General features: G+C 48.9%; 1 protein-coding gene across 1 annotated transcript; it reads right to left on the bottom strand.

The window, feature by feature from the left end:
- Positions 1-2,611: 2,611 nt before the first annotated feature.
- On the bottom strand, positions 2,612-22,046 carry TMEM39B (transmembrane protein 39B). The gene is made up of 9 exons (XM_021683644.1): positions 21,945-22,046; positions 20,053-20,179; positions 19,307-19,526; positions 18,650-18,733; positions 18,176-18,330; positions 10,641-10,977; positions 9,506-9,693; positions 4,839-4,959; positions 2,612-2,980 (listed from the first exon to the last, which is right to left on the bottom strand). Exons 1-9 carry the CDS (start codon positions 21,946-21,948, stop codon positions 2,738-2,740), a joined length of 1,479 nt encoding a protein of 492 aa, XP_021539319.1. The 5' UTR covers positions 21,949-22,046; the 3' UTR covers positions 2,612-2,737.

Here is a 22,046-nt window from a genome sequence, read left to right as displayed (position 1 = left end):
CCTGAGCTGGATATGAATAAGGAATCCTCTGGAGAGGGGGAAGAGATTTGCTTAGGATATGGAGATAAGGAAATAAAGAAGCTAAGAGTCAACCCGATTACAACCTTATTGGGAGATAAGAAGTGGAAAAATAATGAGACTGGTGCAGGGCTTTATAGTTGATTGAGCGATTTCGTCCCCCACCCCCACCCCTAGCAAGCTGAGGGCAGGGGTAGGTTCTGTACGTTCATCACCACATCTCCAGCACCTTGCACAGGATCTGGCACATGGTGTGTGCTCCATAAATGTTTACTGAATAAGCAACAAATGAATAGGCCTGTGACTTCCACAAAGTGAGGAATGATCTCCCTTTTTTAGAGATGAGGAAATTGAGGCTAAGCGTTCATGTGCCTTTTGTAATCATGGAATTTATGACTGGTACACATCACCTTCCTTTTTGCATAATGACAGGCCAGTCCTGGTCCCCCACCTCAACAAACAGGAGAAGGGTATGTCTTCAAGTCACTAGTCAAACAGGGAATTGTCTTTCGGAAGCTGAACGAGGGACCTGGGTTTCCAGGTTCTGTTGCAACAAATTGCCTCCTCCAGTTGTGTGTCTGGCCTGTGCCTGGCCCATTAAGGGAAACAACTCAAAAAGCCACCTCTGGAACTCAGGGTCAGGAGAGGTAGCATTATCTTTCTCTTCCTACTGCCTCTGCTCAAGGTCAGACTTATTTTCTCCTGGTCTATTTTGCCTGCTCCTCAGTGGTCTCCCGCCTCCAGGCTCCCCAGTTGCACCATCTCAGTAAAGCAGAGACCTTGTCAGGTTGTTCCTCTGCTTAGCAAATTATGTCTGTCTGCCCTTAGGTAATGCCCAAACATTGCAATCTGACACACAGGCTGGTCCTTATTCACTTCTTGGGCTACTCCCCACCAGGCAACCCAGGCTCCATCCATATTTGGGGAACCCCCTTTCCCCAAGTATGCTATCTTCTTTTCTGCCTTTCCATATGCTGTTTCCTTTGCTTGGAATGCAATGCCTTCCCTTCCTCCTTGACCATGGGGTGAACAAATTCACTTTCAAGATCCAATTCAACTTTCCCCTTCCTGAAAAACTCTCTTCCCAGACAGTCTGGGTATCTGTCCTCTCTGCTCCCCAGTGCCCTGGACACACATTTTCCTCAGCTAAAACTTAGCATCCTAATTTGCTCACAAGTTATGCCTCTCCTGGTTGTCTAAGGGACAGTATCTTCCTCACCTTTGTATCTGTCCCATGCCTAGCTTGATGCCTTCCTCACCAGAGACACCAAAAACTTTTGTTGTAGTGTCTCCCATACACCACCACAGACTCATCTGCATATCCTGTGGCCAACAAGGGCTCAGTGAACACAAGCAGAGTAGATGAGCGGCTAGGACCGTCCTTTTCTCCCAGCCTGAGCCCTCCAGCCTGTCTTATAGGAGCCAGGGGGCTCTCCCAAGCGGCTTTGTTTCCACTCTAGCACTTGGCCTTGCTTACACACTCTCCCTCGCTTAGAGCCATTGGTCCTGATCCAGCACCTCCCTGCAGACCCACCCCATCCCCACCCCATCCCCACCCTCTGTTCCTTATCCTTCCTGCTCTAGGAACCATTCTGCTTACCCTCCCCAAATATACCAGGATATTCCAAATCTCTGTCCTATTCCATATGTCCTTTCCTCTGCTTGAAGTGCCTTTCCCCCATTTTGTCCACCTAGGAAGTGGCTGACAACTCAGACTATCCCTGCCTCCAAGAAGTCCAGAGAGCATTAAACATGCTCTCCTGTGCTACTCTGTATCTTGTAACTGTTATACCCATCCCAGTGTAGTATGACTTGTTTGTTTCTGTGTCTGGGCATCCTGACACAGAGCAGGGTCTCAGTGACTGTATGCTGAGAGAATCAGGACATCACATTCTGCTAGGATAGTGGTGGTGTCTTTTGGGAGAGTTTTTTTTTTTTTTTTTTTTTTTTTTTTAAAGATTTTTTATTTATTTATTTGAGAGAGAGAGAATGAGAGACAGAGAGCATGAGAGGGAGGAGGGTCAGAGGGAGAAGCAGACTCCCTGCCGAGCAGGGAGCCCGATGCGGGACTCGATCCCGGGACTCCAGGATCATGACCTGAGCCGAAGGCAGTCGCTTAACCAACTGAGCCACCCAGGCGCCCTGGGAGAGTTTTTTGACTACTGTGTTGTCTTTGGCAAGTCACTATAGTTCTCTGAGCTTGTTCTTCATCTATAGAGTTGGAATGACAGCACCTACCTCCTAGGGTTGTCATAAAAGTTGGATTGAGACAGGCCTATAATGCACGTAAGATTAATGTCCAGTACACAGCATTTAGCCATCAGTAGCTACCACTGTTACCATGACCTCTGGTGCCTCATCTCTTCTCTATTGGAGAAGGCAGGACCCATAGGGGCCCCAGAAGCCACACATGGGGCTTCCTGGCCCAGAATCCTAACCTCTAACATCTGCTCTCTACCTGATAGGCAAGAAGAAGGGAAAGAAACAAAGGACACACAGGCTTAATGGGAGTATAAAAATAGGACTTTTTTCCCCCCCCCCCATAATCACATCAATTATCAAAGAAACAAACAGTATGTAACAAAAATACAAAGCTCTGGTGAATTTTTTTGTCTGTTTTTGTGGGGTTTTTTGCCCCTCACCCAACCCTCCCCAACAGCCCCTTCCCAGAGAGCCCCTGGCTAAAGCCTGGATGCTGTCCCTGGGGTCACCCTGGGGCTTAGGAGAACCGGTGGTCCAGGTCCCTCTGGGGGCTGGCTGAGTAGGAGTAGGCCTTGCCCAATACCAAGCGGTCCCGCAGCAGCTTGAAGAAGGCATAGTAGTTGCTGAAGAGGATGAGTGCCAGGGAGATCGTCTGGTGCCACTTTTCAGAAGACATTAAGGAGTATAGCTGGTAGACAATGACAGCACCCTCCAGCAGCAGAAGGATGTTGAGGATCCGCAGGGGTTTGCTGAAAAAGAACTGCCCAGGAAAGGGTAGGCAGGGACTAGAAAGTATGTTCCAGAAACCTGCCTCCTGGATGGGGGTTCTGGGGGGGCCAGTGAAGGGGACAGGCTCTTGGGGCCCCATGCAGACATGGGTGGGGACTCTGCCACCCTCTCTGCTTTTGCTTATGGTCTTTCTTCCGTCAAGACTACTGTTTCGGGTGCCTAGGTGGCTCAGTCCTTAAGCGACTGCCTTGGGCTCGGGTCATGATCCCAGGGTCCTGGGATCGAGCCCCGCATCAGGCTCTCTGCTCAGTGGGGAGCCTGCTTCTCCCTCTCCCACTCCCCCTGCTTGTATTCCCTCTCTCACTGTGTCTCTCTGTCAAATAAATAAATAAAATCTTAAAAAAAAAAAAAGACTACTGTTTCCCACAGAAGTTAAGATCTTGTTGAACTTCTACCTTCCTCTAGGAAGCTTTTCTTGAGAGATCTTGCTTGCTCACTCAAACTTTTTCTGGTCTACAATCAACACCTTTTTATATGTGATCCTCCTGGGTACAGCCTGGCCCGAACAAATTAGAATCTTACGACATAGATATGGGAAGTTATTATAGACTATACAGTCTGAGTCACCCACTTCTTCATGGGTAGCATCCCAACCTAGGCCAGAAGCTTCCAGGACATGTGGTGACACCTCACTCTGACCTGGTATTTAAAAAGCAGGGTAGAGTGCAGGGACTCAAGAAGAATGTTTTGATCAGTTCCAAAGAGTGATCAAGGTCTAAGGAATCTCGATTCTTCAGGGGCCAAGGTACCTAAACCTCAAAAGCTGCTTACAGGATGGGAAGAGACGTGGCAGGAAATAGGAGTCCAAGAAACCAGCACGCCAGGCTCAGCTCTGCACCTGACAGCCTGCAGGACCCTGGGCAAGTCCCTTTCCTGTCTGGGCCTCAGGTTTCTCTACTGTGAAGAGATCACCCAGATCAATTTCTTAAACTGTTCCTTGGAAGCCCAGGATCTGAGGAGGCCTTTTGGGGGCCTAAGGTAGTGGTGAGTGGGAAGTGAAGGGAGTCCCAACCCTTTCAAATAGAGGGGTGCCATGAGGTCCTATATACCGGACTTTAGTCTATGACTGTGTTGGAAAAAGGATTTTGATAGCAAGATAAGTAAATAAAATGGAGACCACTAGCCTCAGTGATTTTGAGCAGCTTTTTTTTTTTTTTTTTAAGATTTTATTTATTTATTTGAGAGAGAGAGAATGAGAGACAGAGAGCATGAGAGGGAGGAGGGTCAGAGGGAGAAGCAGACTCCCTGCCGAGCAGGGAGCCCGATGCGGGACTCGATCCCGGGACTCCAGGATCATGACCTGAGCCGAAGGCAGTCGCTTAACCAACTGAGCCACCCAGGCGCCCGAGCAGCTCTTTTCATAATGCTGAGTCCATGAGTCCTTACCATCAGACCCAAGATTCCCAGCAAGGCACCCTTGAACAAGTCAGACGCTAAGCCAATTTCAGTCTCAGAAAATGGCGACAGCCCTGGCACTTCTCTCACGTGCAGGGTGAAGGCTGAATGGAGGGTGCGTGGCAGGTGCTTACCACCGTGCCCGGCACACCATATGAATGAGGACAGTTATGACTTTTGCCCCTAAGAATCCCTCCTTTTATGGTGTCATCTTTCCCGCCTCCACCCGACGTTTTCAAAGATCTGCTAGCACGTGAGCTGCGGTTATGGAGTCACCGTTTGAATGGCTGTCCTGTGCTGCACATGTGGGGCTTCCTTTGGATTTGAGAAATACTGAAAATAGCTTTCTGTTGCTAGGACATCACCTTCCTGCCTTAGGATCCTCCCGGCTTGAGATCAGGCCCCGCCCCTCCTTCCCAGGGGAGGAGACTCACGTGGAAGCGGAAGTGGGAGACGTCCGAGGGGATGGCCACGTTGTAGTGGCCCACGGCTTTGTAGACGTTCTTGCTGTGCTTCACCAGCACGCCCTGTGGCCACATGCATTCTTCCGTCCACCTGGAGGCACAACCCAACAGTGCCCCTTACACCCAGCTCACCCACAAAAGGGGCTACCAGCAGACCGGGCCTGGTGTGACCACCAGGGCCCGACTCCCATTTCTATCATTTAGACACAGTGACTTTCCTTTCTGGGGTCTCAGGTGCCTCCTCTGTAAAAATGGGGTAAGAATCATGAGAAATTCATGGGAGTCAGAAGGTCTAGGGTTGAGATTCATGTCTGAGGGGCTGTCAAGAAAACGCTTTTCCCTCTTTGGGTGCATTTTCTTTCTTTCTTTTTAATTTTATTTATTTATTTGAGAGAGAGAGCGCAGGAGCAGGGGAGGGGCAAAGGGAGAAGGAGAGGCAGACTTCCCGCTGAGCAGGGAGCCCGACTCGGGCCTCAATCCCAGGACCCTGAGATCATGACCCAAGCTGAAGGCAGACACCCAACCGACTGAGCCACCCGGGAGCCCTGCATTTTCCTCACCTACTCTAACCTCTAGCCTCCAATTGGTCCACTGCACAGCTGCCTGAGTGGTCTTTGTAAAACACCAAGCTGAGCCTATTTTCCACTCAAAACCCTCTGAAGCGTTTTCAGTGCCCTTGGAGTCAAGTCCCCAAGGATTCACTGTGGCCTCTGAGGCCCTGCGTGGACTTTCAGGACTCCGGCCGCATAGCTTGTGCTCAAGCCATTCCCAGCGGTTTCTAGTTCTCCAGCACAGCCTATGGTTTCATGTCTCTGTGTAAGTCACTCCCTCCAACTGGACTGCCCTTCCTGATGCAGTATCCTTCTGGCAAGCTCTTTCAAAACTCGGGATCCTCCAGAAAGCCTTTCTCAAACTCCCCACAGAGTTCAGCATCCTTCAACAGCAAACTGAATCTCCTGCTACTGGTCCACTTTCCCCAGTGTTTCGTCACTTATTTCCCTGTATCCCTCCCTCGTCTGGGAGCCCTTGAGGGAAGGGATGGTGTCCATTTCATCTCTATGTCCTCAGAGCACGGCACAAGGCCTGGCACAGAGAGGCCTCAGTGAGCATGTGAGTGGGATGGTGCGTTCTTCCAGTTCTGCCACATCTCCCAGGGACTCCAAGGGTCCTGGGCCAGAGGACAGAGAATCACAAAAATCTAACTCATGTTCCTACCTTGTTGATTCATTCATTTAAAAACCAGTTATCGGGGGCGCCTGGGTGGCTCAGTTGGTTAAGCGGCTGCCTTCGGCTCAGGTCATGATCCCAGGGTTCTGGGATCGAGCCCCACATCGGGCTCCCTGCTCGGCGGAGGGCCTGCTTCTCCCTCTCCCTCTGTCTGCTGCTCTGCCTACTTACGCTATCTCTGTTAAATAAATAAATAAATAAAAATCTTAAAAAAAAAAACAAAACAGTTATCGGGGTACCTGGGTGGCTCAGTTGGTTAAGCATCTGACTCGTAGTTTTGGCTCGGGTCCTGATCTCATGGCTCATGAGAGAACTGTCAGGCTCCAAGCTCAGCGGGAGTCTGCTTGGATATCCTCCCCCACTTCCCCTCCCCTGCTCATGTGCACTCTCTCTCCAGCTCTCTCTCAAATACATATGTAAATCTTTTTTTTTTTAATTTAAAAACTAGTTATCAGGGGCGCCTGGGTGGCTCAGTTGGTTAAGCAACTGCCTTCGGCTCGGGTCATGATCCTGGAGTCCCGGGATCGAGTCCCGCATCGGGCTCCCTGCTCGGCGGGGAATCTGCTTCTCCCTCTGACCCTCCTCCCTCTCATGCTCTCTGTCTCCCATTCTCTCTCTCAGATAAATAAATAACAAACAAACAAACAAAAAATCTAGTTATCATGTTATACCTAACAACATGGATGAACTTCACAGGCAATATGCTGAATGAAAAAGAAACTGAACCCAAGATTTCATTTATGTGAGGTTGTAGAACAGGTTAGTTTTGAAAGAAAATAGAAAAATGGTTGTCTGGGTGGTGGTGGTAAGTGGGGGGCAGTCTTTGGGAAGAGCCAAGAGGAAATTTTCTGAGAGGCTGTAAATGTTCTCCATCTTGTTCTATCTATATGTGGGGGTGCAGGTTTGCCTACATATGGGGGTACAGGCCTACCTCTACAAGGGGGTACAGGTCTACCTATACATGGGTGTACAGGACTATCAAAACTCAAAGAATTGTACACTTTAAGGTTTATGCATTTCAGACTTTTAACTCTAGGAAACAAACCGAGGGTTGCTGGAGGGGACGTGGGTGGGGGGATGGGGTAACTGGGTGATGGGCATTAAGGAGGGCACTGAGTGTTATGAATCACCAAATTCTACCTCTGAAACTAATAATACACTATATGTTAATTAAACTGAATTTAAATTAAATAAAAAAAAAGATTTGTGCATTTCACTGTATAAAAATTTTATCTTAAAAAAAGACTAGACACAAACCACAAAAATTTACCGTGGACCTATTTTAAGCCGGGCACTCTGCCAGGAGTGAGATGGCTGAGCGCTTGACAGGCAAGGACCCTGACCTCCAGGAGCTTTAGTCCTGGAATAACAGGCAAGTAACTAAGCAAACAGAGCAGAAAGAGTTAGGTGCAATGATCATGATATTAAGGGATTGTGGGAGCACGGGGTAGGGGGCACTGAACCTATCCTGGGTGGTGAGGAAAGTGTTCCTGGAGGAAGCAAACTGCTAAAGGATGCATAGCAATTAATCAGGAAAAGAAAGGTGGAAAGGATGTTCTAGGCAAAACAAGCATCATGTGCCAAAGCCTGGATACAAACATGCATAGAGAATTTGAGGATCCGAAGCGGTCTGGTATGGCCAGAGCAGAGTATGAGCAGGGAAGGCATGGTAAGAGAGGAGGCAGAAAAGGCTGGGAGGGCCCAGTTCAGCAGCTGGGAAGCCATGCGAAGGAGCCTGGGTCTTCTCTGTGGACCATGGTGAGCTATGGACAGGTTTCTCCTCATGTTCACCTATATTCTACCTTTCTACTCCTCCCTCCCTTCAGAGGCTAAGGCTAAGCCGAGTCCCTTTTAGGCCCATTTGGCAATGTCTATCCCCTTTCCTCGACCATTTGGCCAGAGCCTGGGAGGGACCCTGACCAGCATGGAGGGCTATGTGACCCCAAAGGTTATGCTCCTGACGACAGTTCTCCAAGTTATCTTACTTAACCTTACCCCAGGGAGAATGGTAGCATCCCCACTTTATAGACCAGAAAGCAAAAACCCAAAAAGGCCAACTGCTTACCCAAGGACACTCATGTATCCCTTCTTGGAACATCAGAAAAAAGGAAGAAAAAAGTTACTACTGATAAGAAAATATAGCATTCTCATTGGCCCTAACTCCTGGGGGCAGCCAGGGGACCCTTCTGGGGCTGTGTCTGAGGACCTGGGGAAATGGGTAAGCCCTAAGCTAAAAGAAGGAATGTCTGTAAATAGCACCAACTACAATGTTCCATGGACCGTCCTAGGCACTTAGCTACTTTTCCTCTATCATCTATCTATCTGTCATCTATCTATCTACCTACCTATTTATGTAATCTCTATGCCCAACGTGGGGCTTGAACTCACAACCCCCAGATCAAGAGTCACATGCTCTACTGACTGAGCCAGCCAGGCGTCTCTGTGGCCTCCCTTTGCATCTCTGCTTCTTGATGGACCTACCTCTACAAACCTGTCCTAGGGGCCTCTTCTCTGCCAGACCTTGTGCTGGGCCCGAGGCTCAGATGTGATTCAGGAGGGCCCAGACTTGAGGAGCTTCCAGCCTAATGGGGGGATACAGGCAGGAAAAATGAGGGTAACCTGGGCGAAAAGTACTGAGGACGGCACCATGAAGGATGAGCCAGGCTGAGGGGACGCTGGGCTCCTGAGCAGGTGCTTCTACCTCTGCAGTGCTGTCCTGCAGCCGGGCTTCCTTCTTCCCATCATCCTATAACCATTTGTGTACGCGGCTGTCACCCGCGCCAGGCTGACCTCCTCTAGGACCTCGTCTTGGTCATTCTCTCCTTGTGACTCTGCTTCCCTGGCCAGGGTTCACCATCGGGTAACATGGCACCCTATCCTCTGCCCAGATTGATGGTTCTAAGGCACCTTGGCACGGGTTCCTCCACTGTTCCAAAGCCTCCATAGCCCCCCTCTGCCTGTAGGTCAAGTCCAAGCTCCTCTGTCCAATACATAGCACCAGGCCGGGTATGGCTTCAGAAGACGTAAACGTCTGCCGCAAAGGAGGTGACCTAATGACTGAACGGATGAGTGAGCAGGTAACAGAGGGAGAGAAGCAATGAATGAAGGCAAGAGCAAATCGGTCCGTGAGCTGCGTAAGTAACAGTCAGTGAATGAGAAAGTCAACGAGTCTATGAATTTACTGCCTGGCCTTCTCCCGTCTCCAGCACGCTGCAAGTTACCTAATCACGGGGGACACGTCTGCCTGGGGCCCAGCCATACCCCACTCTGGCCGCAAGGCCTAGCTTACAAGACGTGCTCAATGACCACCCGCCAGCTGAATGCATGAGCTGGTGAGGGGGGAGGCCCGTGGCTCCGCAGACACGGTCCACGAGGGCTGGGGTTGGCCAGGGACACGGAGGGCAACTCACGGGTGCTGCAGCACGTTGGAGCACAGCGCTGGGTCTACCTTCTGCCAGCAGCCCAGGTGGGCAGCGGCCTTGTGCAGGAGGTCGCAGTAGCTGGCGGGCAGCAGGTGCTGCATGAGGATCACTGAGGTGCTGACGGACACCAGCAGGAAGAGCTCACAGGACCAGCGCTTGTCATAGTAATGCGTGTTCTGGGGGCAGCGGGAGATGGGTAAGGCCTGGGATGCCCAGAATAGCCTCACCCCCTCCCCTTTCCGTGATTCGATCTGCTTTGGAAACCAGGGCAGCCTTCCAGGGGGCCTGAGACCAAGGATCAAACACCTAACAAAGAGGGCTTAATCCTGGACCTAGACCCTAGACCCTGTGCCCCCCACTCAGTTCTCTACAAGCTCCTCTTACAGAAAAACTGCTCCCACTGCCTACCACTCTGAGCCAGAGTGCAGGCTCTGGGGTCCAAAAGGCGTGAGTTCAAATCTTGGCTCTGTTCCTTATTAACTATGTGATGCTGGGCAAGTCATCTCCCTTCTCTGTGCTCTAGCTGTCTCTTCTGTTACGTTGCAAGAACAGCTACCAAGCACCTCTGAGAGGCGGCAGGAGGATTATCACACTCATGAAAGCTCTAGCACGCTGCAGGTGCTCAAGAAACATTAAGTCCTCTCAGCCTCGAATCATTAGGTGCAGTCCAGCCCTGGAGAAATGTTTCAAGCCTACTGGCTGCCGGGGAGGTACCTTCCCAGAAGGCCATATAAGCTAGAGAGAAAGCACAGGCTTTTGGAGTTGCTCGGGTCTGGATGAATCCTGGCTTTCCTACTTCATGATACAGCTGGACATCGCAAGAGGCCTGGGCCAAAACAGCCCTAGTGAAATACACCACTGCTTCCTGTTATCAAGTATCATGAACAACAATGTCCTGTCCCCCTCACTGGCTGGGTGACCTTGTGCAGGCCATGCCCTCTCAGTGAGCCTTGTTCTCCCCACTCTAAAATCGAGGTAGTCGTTACTCTAGCCCTCAAGAGAACAGATGGGAATCTTATCAAAAACGGTCCAGTTATTCATGCAAGCAGGAGGGCTCCTGTGGGGCAGGCAACAGGGGAAGGCCCCAGGCAGGCCCTTTCTCCCCCTGGGTTGAGCCACGCACCTTCACGAACCAGACAGGCACAAAGGCCACATAATAGGCGCTCAGCATGGAGCTGACCAGCACTTCCTTCATGCGCCAGTTGAAGTCCATCTTGAGGAACTCCACCTCGCTGCGGATGAGACTGGGGGACAGGCAGCAAGCGTGTGTGGGCATGGCGTCTGGCCCATACAGCTGCCGTGTCTGCTGCTTCCACGTCTCCCTCAGCGTCAGCAGGTAGTCCCGGCTCCGCGCTAGGCCACTCACCGCCTCCCGGGGACCCATGGAGGCCATGTGGCTGAAGAGGTTCGTCTTGCGGAGGTCACAGTTCAGCTGCAGGAACGGAATGTACATCCCAAACCTGCTGGGGAAGACAGTGGTGAGGGGGAGGCCTGCCTGTGGGCCACGATCCCCACCCTTACCCACGGAAGAACTCTTCTTTCCTCCCTGGGCCTAGCTCTCCCGGCTACTCAGAGGGCAGAATGTACCCATCCTTCTATCCAGCCATCCTTTGATCAGTCAACATAGGTATCAGCATCGAGTGCAGGCCAAGCATTGTGCCGAGCATCGGGGACAAAGTAGGAAGCAGGAGCTGAGGCCCTGCCTCGTGGTCTATTGCTGACTAACAGTGATCCTAACAGCCCACGTTCATTGGGCACACACTATGCTCTAGACACTGTACTAAGCGCTTTACACGTGTTCTCTTCTTTTGCTTCTCCTAAGAACACTATGCATTCAGTACTGTTATTTTGTACCCCCTTTGAAGAAGCTGTGGCTCAGAGAGGTGAAGTGGATTTCCCAAAGGTTACCCAACCAGTAAGAAAGCAATAGAGCGGGCGCCTGGGTGGCTCAGTTGGTTAAGCGACTGCCTTCGGCTCAGGTCATGATCCTGGAGTCCCAGGATCGAGTCCCGCATCGGGCTCCCTGCTCAGCGGGGAGTCCGCTTCTCCCTCTGACCCTCCCCCCTCTCATGTGTGCGCTCTCTCTCTCTCTCAAATAAATGAATAAAATCTTAAAAAAAAAAAAGAAAGCAATAGAGCCTGGATTCAAACCCAGAACCATCTCATACCAAAGACCAAGACTCATACTCAACAAATACCATGAATAATTAATTAGTTAAAAATGTACAAGGGGTGCCTGGCTGACTCAGTCAGAGAAGCGGGTGGCTCTTGATCTTGGGGGTCATGAGTTTAAGCCCCACACTGAACACAGAGATTACTTAAAAAAAAAATGTACGTGGTACCACAAGACAGGTCTAAGTTGTGACGGCTGCGTACTCAAGAGGTAGCTCTTCAGGTTGTGGAGAAAGGAGATTCAGGAACAGTATTCATTGTGTGCCTATTATGTGCCAGGCACTGAAATGGGCCCCCCCCTTTTTTTTTAAGATTTTATTTATTTATTTGACAGAGAAAGAAAGGAGAGCACAAGTAGGGAGAGTGGCAGGCAGAGGGAGAAGCAGGCTTCCCGCCGAGCAGGGAGCCCGATGTGGGCTCGATCCCAGGACCCTGGGATCATGACCTGAGCTGAAGGCAGATGCTTAACGACTGAGCCACCCAGGCACCCCTTTCTTCCTTTTTTCTGATGTTCCAAGAAGGGATACATGAGTGTCCCCGGGTAAGCAGCTGGCCTTTTTGGGTTTTTGCTTTCTGGTCTATAAAACGGGGATGCTACCATTCTCCCTGGGGTAAGATTAAGTAAGATAACTTGGAGAACTGTCGTCAGGAGCATAACCTTTGGTCAAATAGGCCAGGATTAAAATCCCAGCTCTGCTACTTACTAGTACTGTAATTTAGGGTAAGTTATTTAACCTCTATGAGCCTCAGTTTCCTTAATTTGCCCTAAGTTACATAGCTCGTATTGATTCTCTACACTCAGACAGGCATTACACCTAGTGTTTTCATAAATACTTTCTTTAAACCTTGCAACAACACTCATCATGGTGCTTGATTCAAAGTACAAGACTCATAAAATTTTGTTTAGAAAAGAGAGACCAGTGATTCTGTGGGACAGAAAAGAAGACTGAAATGGGAATAAAACAACACTCTTCAGGACACCTTGTGGGAATGAAGGAGTGGGGCACCTACAAGAACATACAAGAGATTCAGACCCAAACTTATGGCCAAGTACTTAAGAATCTCCCTGGTTTTGCCTCTAAGAAGGACTGCAGATATAATTAAATTATTTGGTGACAGCAAGTAACTGCTCCACAAACCACAAGTTAGAAGCTATTTCACATGCACGACAGCAGATTCTCTCTCATCTTCTCCACTCAAGACGTGACAGTAGAGGGCGCCTGGGTGGCTCAGTTGGTTGAGCGACTGCCTTCGGCTCAGGTCATGATCCTGGAGTCCCGGGATCGAGTCCCGCATCGGGCTCCCTGCTCAGCAGGGAGTCTGCTTCTCCCTCTGACCCTCCCCCCTCTCATGTGCTCTCTCTCTCTCTCAAATAAATAAATAAAATCTTTAAAAAAAAAAAAAAAAAGACGTGACAGTAGAAAAGTAGAAAATAAATTCGTATCAGCAAAAAGAATGGGAGTGGGGTTATCAGTTCACAAATGATTCTGACAAATTTAGAAAGCAGATGGAAACATGTTGACAGATGAGGAAGGGAGCCATCATCTAGAACAGTGCTGTCCAACAGAAATATAATGAGAATCACATATGTACTTTGAAATTTTCTGGTAGCCACATGGAAAAAAAATATGAAGTTAATTTTAATACTCTAGTTTACTTAACCCAATATATGCAAAACATTATCATTTCAACACATAATCATTATTTACAAATGAGATTTTTATTTTTTTTTTTTTTTTGAAGATTTTATTTATTGGAGAAAGAGAGAGAGAAAAACGAGCATGCATGGGAGTACATGTGAGGAGGGGGAGGGGCAGAGGGAAAGGCAGAGAATCTCAAGCAGACTCCACGCTGAGCGTGGAGCCCCACACAGGGCTCAATCTCACAACCCTGAGATCATGACCTGAACCAAAGCCAAGAGTCAGATGTTTAACCAACTGAGCCACCCAGGTGCCCCTACTTTCTTTTTTTGTACTAAGTCTTCAGAATCTGATGTTTATTTCACACTTACAACACACTGAAGTGAAAGAGGCAAACTAGCCTCTTTCAAATGTTCAGTAACAACAGGTGGCTAGAAGCTCCTAAACTGGATGGCGTGGGTCTAGAATATGCTATGAGAGGACTGCACTGGGGGTAGGAGCTTATCTGCCTAGTGACCCAAGAGAGACTCTGACTTGAAGTAGGCACAGCTGATAAAGGGTAGAAGCAAGCAGCAGGACTGAACAAATGGGATTAAACAAAGATCTGTATTTATTTGTAAAAGTCAGTCCCTTTATTCTCTTACCTCATACAACCTACCCTGAAGTATTCTTACATAAAAAAATTGAATAAACTGTCTAGGGAGAACTGTGGTCTCTAATGGGAGCACCTTAGAGTAACCCCCTCACTCTGGCTTCTGGCCTATGGGGGCCCACAACCTGGCAACTAGCACTGCACTTCCTCATCCTAAAGCGAAGTCTGCCAGTCAGTGTGTCCTGCTCATGTACTTAGAATTCCTAGTCAAACCTCCCACTCACATATATAATGGCAAAGGGAGAGGAAGTGCACTGCAACTATTCAGTCCTTCATTTGTCAGTATAAAGAGACAACCAAAGAAACGAACTATGCTTAGAAAACTAGCAGCATGAAACAAAAAACTGACCCCAGTGGAAATACAAAATTGAGGGAACAGAAGAGATTTTTTTTTTTAAAGTTCATTTTTTTTTTTTTTAAAGATTTTATTTTTTAACAGAGAGAGAAACAGCGAGAGAGGGAACACAAGCAGGGAGAGTGGGAGAGGGAGAAGCAGGCTTCCTGTCGAGCAGGGAGCCCGATGTGGGACTCGATCCCAGGACCCTGGGGATCATGACCTGAGCCGAAGGCAGACGCTTAACAACTGAGCCACCCAGGCGCCCCGAGATTTTTAAAACAAGAACAGAATGCTATGAGAAAAGAACAATCAGGAAATAAGAGGCCTTTGGAGATGAAAAATGTGATTGCTGAAAAACTCAATAAAAAAGCTGAAAGATAAAGTTGAGGAAATCTCCCTAAAGGCAAAGTAAAAAGAGAGAGCGGAGAAAGAGCGGGGAGAGAGAGATCGAGACAGAGAGAAAGAAAGATGGGGGGAGGGGGAGGGAGAAAGGGAGAGAGAGATGAAAAATACGAGAAAAAATATAAGAGAAACAGATGATCAATCTATGAGGTCTACTACCTGATAAACAGAAGCCCCATAGAGAATAGAAAAAAATAGAAGGGAAGATATTATGGAAGAAATAATAGGAGAACATTTTCCTGATCTGAAGATATATCCAAATCTCCAGGTTAAAAGAGTCCTAGAGTACTGATAAGATGAATGACAAAAGTCCCACACCAGATGCCTCCTTGTGAAATTTCAATAATCAAAAGATAAACAGGACATCTCTAAAAGTTTTCAGAAAGGAAAAAAACAAGTAATCTACAAAGTAACTGGAATCAAACTGGCATCAGACTTCTCATTAGAAACATGGGATGCTAGAGACAATGGAGTAATATCTTCCAACTTCTGAGAGAATATGAATTTGAACTTACAAATCTACATTAGCTGAACCATCAATCAAGTATGAGGGCAGAATAAGGACATTTTTAGACATGCAAGGCCTCAGAATGTATATACTTCCCACATACCCATTGTTAAGGAAATTACCTGATAATGCACTCCAGCAAAATAAGGGAGAAAACCAAGAAAGAGGAAGACATGGGATCCAGGAAACAGTGGATCCAACCCAGGAGGGCAGCGAAGGGAAGTCCCAGACTGAGAGCTGTACAGCAGGCCTAAAGAACAACCACTCCAGACTGGAGCAAGAGGATGGAGGGCTCCAGGAGGGATGTCTTTAGGGGGAAAAATGGACTCCAGGCAACAGGTAGCATGATTGAGAGGCTGGATAAACTTGAGGATATGTTGAAGGCCCATCATTCTTTCGTCAACAAGAAAAAAGAAAGGCAATTAGAACTCCAAGAAAAAAAAAAGGCTGTATAAGAAAGTTACAATCTAAATATGAAGCAAACTAAAATGTGACATGATTTTAAGCAATTGATGGAATGTAAGAAAAGAGAAACCATTTTTCCATAACTCAGTAACTATAGAGAAGGAATATCATCTATGCACACTACTTGGCCCTGAGGTGAACAATATTTTCATACTTATAATAACATCAAGACTACCTACAGCTTTTTAGTTTTTAGAATTAACCTTAGACAAAGAATGGAAGACTTAAATGTGGTCATATAGGAGAATGTGAATGTCAAGCTTAATATATAAGAGTATAGCTGCCAGGAAGTGAGAGGAGGAAGAGGGGAGGAAAAGTGGATGGGTAGCGTTCCTAATATTACTGTCTACATAAAAGGGATTAAGATACCATTGTTGATGAAATAAAAAATACAGGCATACTGACATTATTGTAAAAGATAATCAATAGAGAATAATAATAACAGTTATAAAATACTGGGAATGGTATGGATGGAAGGGTGAACTAAGTAAATCTTCATCTGTCATTGAAGGGAATCAATGAATGTGTGCATGTATGTGTGTATGATATGCTTGTATATGCATAAAACACTTATTTCCAGGATATATGAGAAACCAGAAATATCGGTAGTTGCCTCTTGGAAGGGAAACGGGCAGCTAACAGACAGCAGCCAAGGAGAGACTTTTTCTTTCTATATTCTTTACACATTTTGAATGTATACATTTTACACATATTTATACATTTTGAATTTTAACTCTGTAAACCTATTATCCAACTATAAAATCAATCACATGTTTTTAAAAGGAATAAAGGCACAAGGATACTAGAATTATGGGGGTAACTCAAAAAACAGTGAAAGCCAGAAACAGTGAAGGATCACTTTGGAGGAGTGGGACTAAAAAGGTGAAAAGTGGGGTTGGAGGCTGCTTTTCATCATAAGCTTTTTAGCACTCCTGGATTGATTTGTTAGGATATGCCTGCCTTATGTTAATAAAAATTTATAAATGAAATAATAAAAAAATAAAGCAAAATATGACTACTGGGTGATACCTGTATCCGAGGAGAATGGATTCACTGGATAGTAACCACAAGGTGAAAAAATAAGGCAACTGTTGACGGCTCTAACCAGTACAACCCCTGAAGGGCCATTTGTTAATATCTATGGACTGCACCTTTCGGTACAGTAATTCTACTTCTGGGAATCTGTTGTACGGAACTATTGGACAAGTGGGCAAAGATGTACGCAAAAGAAGGTTCCCTACCTCATTGTCTCCAATAGGGAAAAGCCAGGAACACCTCAAAAGGCGAAAATAGAAGACAAATACAACAACTGTGAAAAATCTATATAATGGAATACTATGAGGCCATTAAAAAATGAGGCAGTCCTGTATGTATTGCCATGGAAAAATACCCAAGTTATAGGATTATGCGAAAAATGTAGTAAATCGTACAGCATCATGCATAGATTAATCCCTTTTTGTTAAAAAAAAAAAAGTATATGTGAGTATGTTTGAACAGAAAAAATTTGGGAGGATATGCTGCAAATAATGGTTTTCTGGAGGACTGATATTAAAGAGGACTTTCATTTTCTACATTAAAAGCTTCTGTAAAGTTCAATGTGTTTATAAGACACATGTGTCACTCTTACAATTAAAAACTAGTTATAATTGAAACAAGTGTGATGGGTCTCCTCCCATGACAGCGCCCTTTTGGTCATGCAGGGTAGAGAGGGATGAGTATCTGGCTCTGAAGCTTCCCAGGACAGAGAACTGGCCCAGCCTGAGGAAATTCATGAACCAGAAAGCTCCGGGGTTGGGAAATGACTGTAAATGCCCAGGGAGCCAGGAGCCTGCACCAGGAACAGCCAGAATGGATGTCTTGCCAAAGTTCTCCCCAGTTCTAGGCGAGAAGGGGGCAGTCCTGGGCTCCTCCCAGACAGGATCTTCCCATCCTCAACAATCTGGGCTCTGGTGAGATGGAGTGAGTGAGCAAACACACACAAAGACTGACATACACACATGGCACGTGCAGGTCCCCCCCCCCCCCCATTTCACGCACAGACACCCACACAGAAACATTCACACACGCAGGTGCTTGCATGCACACAGACCTGGGAGAGGCACCGAGAGATTACATAAACACTGAGATACAAAAAAAGAGAAAGAGAAAGAACCAGAGAGAAAAGTAAAGGAGAGGGAGACAAAGCCCATGCATCCCCATCAGGAACATTCCTTTGGCATATACGCTCAGATCTGAGTCCCATTCTGACCTCCCCATTGGTGGCACCTAGGGTAAATTATGCCTGCTCTCTCAGTTTCGGCTCCTGCAAAAGAAAGCTAATCCTCTTGTTCTCAGGGGGATGCTGTCAGACAATGTGGGAGGATATTGCTGCTGCCCTTCCCTGAGTCTTCCAGGTACGGGGGCCTGCTGACCCAGCCACACTCAGGGCAGAGGTCAGGAGCTGGGTGCTAGGCAGTGAGGGGGTGAAGTGAGGGGTACTCACGGATAGCAGAGGAACAGGAGGTTCAGGAAGGAGTAGGTCCTGAAGAGGTGGATGAGGGAGCGGCACAGACTCCAGCCTGTTGCCGTGAGAACGGTGAAGCGGGTGAGGAACAGCAGGACGGAGCGAAAGAGGGAGACCTTCCCCCTCTGAGAAGCCTGGGTCGGGGCGAGATACGACAGGATGGGGCCTTGGATGGAGGCCACCGGGGCTGTGCCCACATCCCACCCAGCATGGCTTGTGATCCCACCCAGGGAAACGTGGGGCAGCAGGCTGGGCTGGTGAACCTGGCAAGGTGAATCCTTTTCCTCGATGCCCCGTAAACTCCAAGAGTGATGGGATGTAATGTTCTCCAACCAAGTTCAAAGGGAGCCCCAAGGAACTGCCTTAGGCTTGAAGGGCCTGGGATGTTTTCTTGGTACCCCCAGGGGAAAGGGGAGTCCCAAAGTCCCCCGTCAGCCTCTGGGACCCAATCACCTCCTTCACGATGGACCCAATGAAGCGGCGGCCCAGAACGATGGTGGTCACCATCAGCAAGTTGAAGTCGATCAGGTGGAAATTCTGTTGGGGGTGGGCAGAGGCTGGGGGTCACATGGGCCCCCTGCCCATGTACGGGCTTTTTTCATCCCCACCTCCCCCTGCCAAGTCCTTTCCACAGGGACTGTCCCCACTCTCTGACCTTCACAGGCCTCCAGCTGAATCAGGCCAGGAAATTACCTAGAGGAGCAGAACAGGACCGAGAGGAGGGAAGTGGGACAGTCCCAGGAGATAAGAGAGTGGTGTGCGAGCCCTCTTGCTATGATCACCCGTGCCCCTGTCCCTGCATCTCTTTCTCGGCATGGAGATCTTTCCACTCCTGAAACTCATGTATGCCCGTGGCTCTTCTCCCCGACAGGACTTAAGATTCTGCGCTCTTTTAGGCAACATCTGTCAGATTTCTCTCTGCTACCTTTCAAATGCCTAACACGGTACTGAGCAACCAGGCATGAGCGTTCAGGAATCATTCGCTTCCTATTCCTTCTACACTCTCCATTTCCAGTGTGAGGCCAAGTGTCCAGGGTGCTTGGTAAGCTGTGTTAAACTGAAACCAAATGTCACACACACACACACAGCTGGTCCTAGCTGGGAACCTACCAGGGAGGTGTGGGAGGGTGGGTGGGAGGGCGGATACCACCACACTGTCTTGTAGATGTTGATGTAGTGAACGAAGAGGGCTATGAGCTGGCAGAAGAAGAGCTGCAACTCAAACAGGATGCTGGCCTGGACTGGCAGCTCGGGGATCTTGCAGTGCTGGAGGGGCACAACCGTCTGGGTGGCCAGGGGCGGGCTGGAGAGGCCCGTCCCAGAACTGCTCCTGGGAGGTGGGCAGGGAAAAACATCAGCAGCTGACCTGAGAACCCCACCAAGAAGGGCTTCCAGGACACAGGGTGGTGGGGTTGGATCAGCAAAGCAGCTCATGGCAAGGATGGGAGTCCTCCTAATCCTGCCCGTCAGACAAAGGAGCCAACAGAGCCTTTTCCTATCCCTAATCTTATTCGGGCTTTCCAACATTCTCCAGGAAGGCAAGAATTATTAGATCCATTTGACAGATGAGGAAAAGGAGGCCCAGAGAGGAGAAACAACTCATTCAAGCCACCAGAAAACCAGGAGCAGGACTGTAGCTGGAATCCAGGCCTTTGGGCTTATTACCCTATATCCCACTGCATCTGCCCAAGTGACCACCACTTCTGAGTCTTTTTTTTTTTTTGCTGCTCGCTGTACTCAAACCCCCATCTGACATCTGGAGTATCAAATCCTAGAGCCCAACCCAGTGAAGGAGAGCTTTGTTCATATTGCCCCTGGGAGCCCATAGTGAGGGGAAAGAGACAGAGGTGGTTTACCTGGTGCGAGAACGGACACTGGTGACCGATGCACTGGAAGTATGGCCCCCACCAGAGCCACCTGAGGATCCTGGCTCACACAGAGGATTTCGACAGTAGGATGTCCTGTTGGGACCTCTTCGTCCTCCTGCGGGACTCAACATAAGGTAGAGCCTCAAGCTAGAGGGCACAGATGAAGGATAATAGCAATACTGGCTACTGATTACCTGGTGCCTCATTCCATCATTAATCACAGAGACCTCTGATCTGGCCCCTGCCTACCTCTTCAGCCTCATCTCCTACCATTCTCTGCCTGGCCTCCATGCTTCAGCCATCCTGTCCCTTCTCTCCTTAAGCAAACCAAACCTGTTGCTACCCGTTGTACTTGCTGTATCCTATCCACAAAGCCCTTCCCTGACTGCCATTTTTAAAGTACCTGCCCCCATAACTCTCTCATTTCTATTTTTTTTTCAACAACAATTCACTCTTGGAATTATCTTATTCATTTGTGAACACATTTATTGTCTGTCTTTCTCACAAGACCAGAAGGTCAGTGAGGTCATTACCCTTATCTGTCTTTTCTACTGCTGTATTCCCTCCTTCCATCACAGTGTCCAGCATAAAGTAAGTGCCCTTACTTTGTGTATGTTGTGTATGTTGTATGTGTGTATGTTGATGAGTGAATGAACCCAGCAAAGTAGGTCTTCCACAGATTAGGAAACTGAGTTTACACTGTGTCACAGGTAGTTTGGGGTCTGAGGCTTGAGCTCTTAGCTCTGGTGTACACTGCTTTGTTCGGATACTACAAGTCTCTCTAGGCTTAGGATTCTGGGCACCCTTGAAGCCTTTTCCTCCAGAGTCCAAGATCCAGCTCAATAGGTGTCTCATGGTTGGTCAGGACCAGAGGCTGAGAGCCTGGCGTCTCATGGTCAGGACCACAGCCTGAGCATAGGGTCAAGGATGTGGGCTCTGGGAGAATGCTGTGGTTGTGGACCCAAAACCTATTTCTCTAGGCTTAGCAGTCTAGCCCAAGCTCCCAGGCACCATCCTGCACAAAGGGCCTACACAAAGCTCCGAAGCACCACCCAAGGCCTAATCAAAGTTACAGCTTTGTTCAAACCTCCTCATAGCAACACAGCCTACACACACACACACACACACCCCCACCCCTTGCCCTAGCTTCCCAGCTCAGAAGCTTTTCCCACATGTCTCCAAAAAGTACTTGTCCAGGAGTTCTGCACCCAACCAGCCCCCAACCCAGAAGCCCTGTTCATATACTATTATACCCTATTATACCTGGCTTAAACATCTCACACATGCACCCTCGGTCCAAAAGCTCTGCCCACACCTACTCTCCTCTCTTTAGAAGCTCTACACCCACATAAAGCCCCTGGGCCCAGAAGGCCCCGCCTACACACTGTTGTCAGCCCAGAAAACCCGCCCACAAGCCAATAAAAGCTCTCTCTGCCCAGAAGCCCCGCTCCAGAATGGGCTCCCGTGGTCTGGAAGGTCTCTTTCCCGCCCCATCACCCCAGTGCCAAGCCGCTACAGCCCAGAAAGTTCGCCCCCGCACCAGCGCCAACAGCCCACGAGCCCCACCCCAGCACCAAGGCCCCGCCCACCGCTGAGCCCCGTCCCCACTTCTAGCCCTGGTGAGCGGGTCCCCACCAAAGCCCATGCCCCCACAGGCCCTCTCCATTTTAGAAGTCCCGCCCCCCGCGCCAATGCCCCGCCCCCACAAGCGAGGCCCCACCCCGCAAGGCGACAGGAGGGGGCGGGGTCCCTCTGTGCCCCGCATCCCCTCCCCCTTCCCTCGCTGGGATCCTGTCCGCGCGGGGGAGCAGTCAGCATCTTGGCCATCCCGACCCCCACGCCCGCCGGTTCCCCGGCCGAGCCGGCGCCGCTCCGCTCACCCATCTCCTCCCCCCGGCGCTCTCCGCTCCGCCGCCGCAGCTCCTGCGGGCAATATGTCGGAGGCGACGGCGGCCGGGAGAGGACTAACCGCCGCAGCCCAG

The sequence above is a fragment of the Neomonachus schauinslandi genome, chromosome 4 (assembly GCF_002201575.2).
Source record: "Neomonachus schauinslandi chromosome 4, ASM220157v2, whole genome shotgun sequence".
Classification (NCBI taxonomy): Eukaryota; Metazoa; Chordata; class Mammalia; order Carnivora; family Phocidae; genus Neomonachus; species Neomonachus schauinslandi.
Note: the sequence above shows the minus strand (reverse complement) of the source record. Positions and strands in the feature narration are given on the sequence as shown.

Coding starts and splice junctions, on each gene's coding strand:
- TMEM39B (XM_021683644.1), bottom strand. Junction 19,527..20,052: donor AGTGTCCGTTCTCGCACCAG/GTAAACCACCTC, acceptor CCCACCTCCCAG/GAGCAGTTCTGGGACGGGCC. Junction 18,734..19,306: donor CACCCTCCCACACCTCCCTG/GTAGGTTCCCAG, acceptor CACCCCCAACAG/AATTTCCACCTGATCGACTT.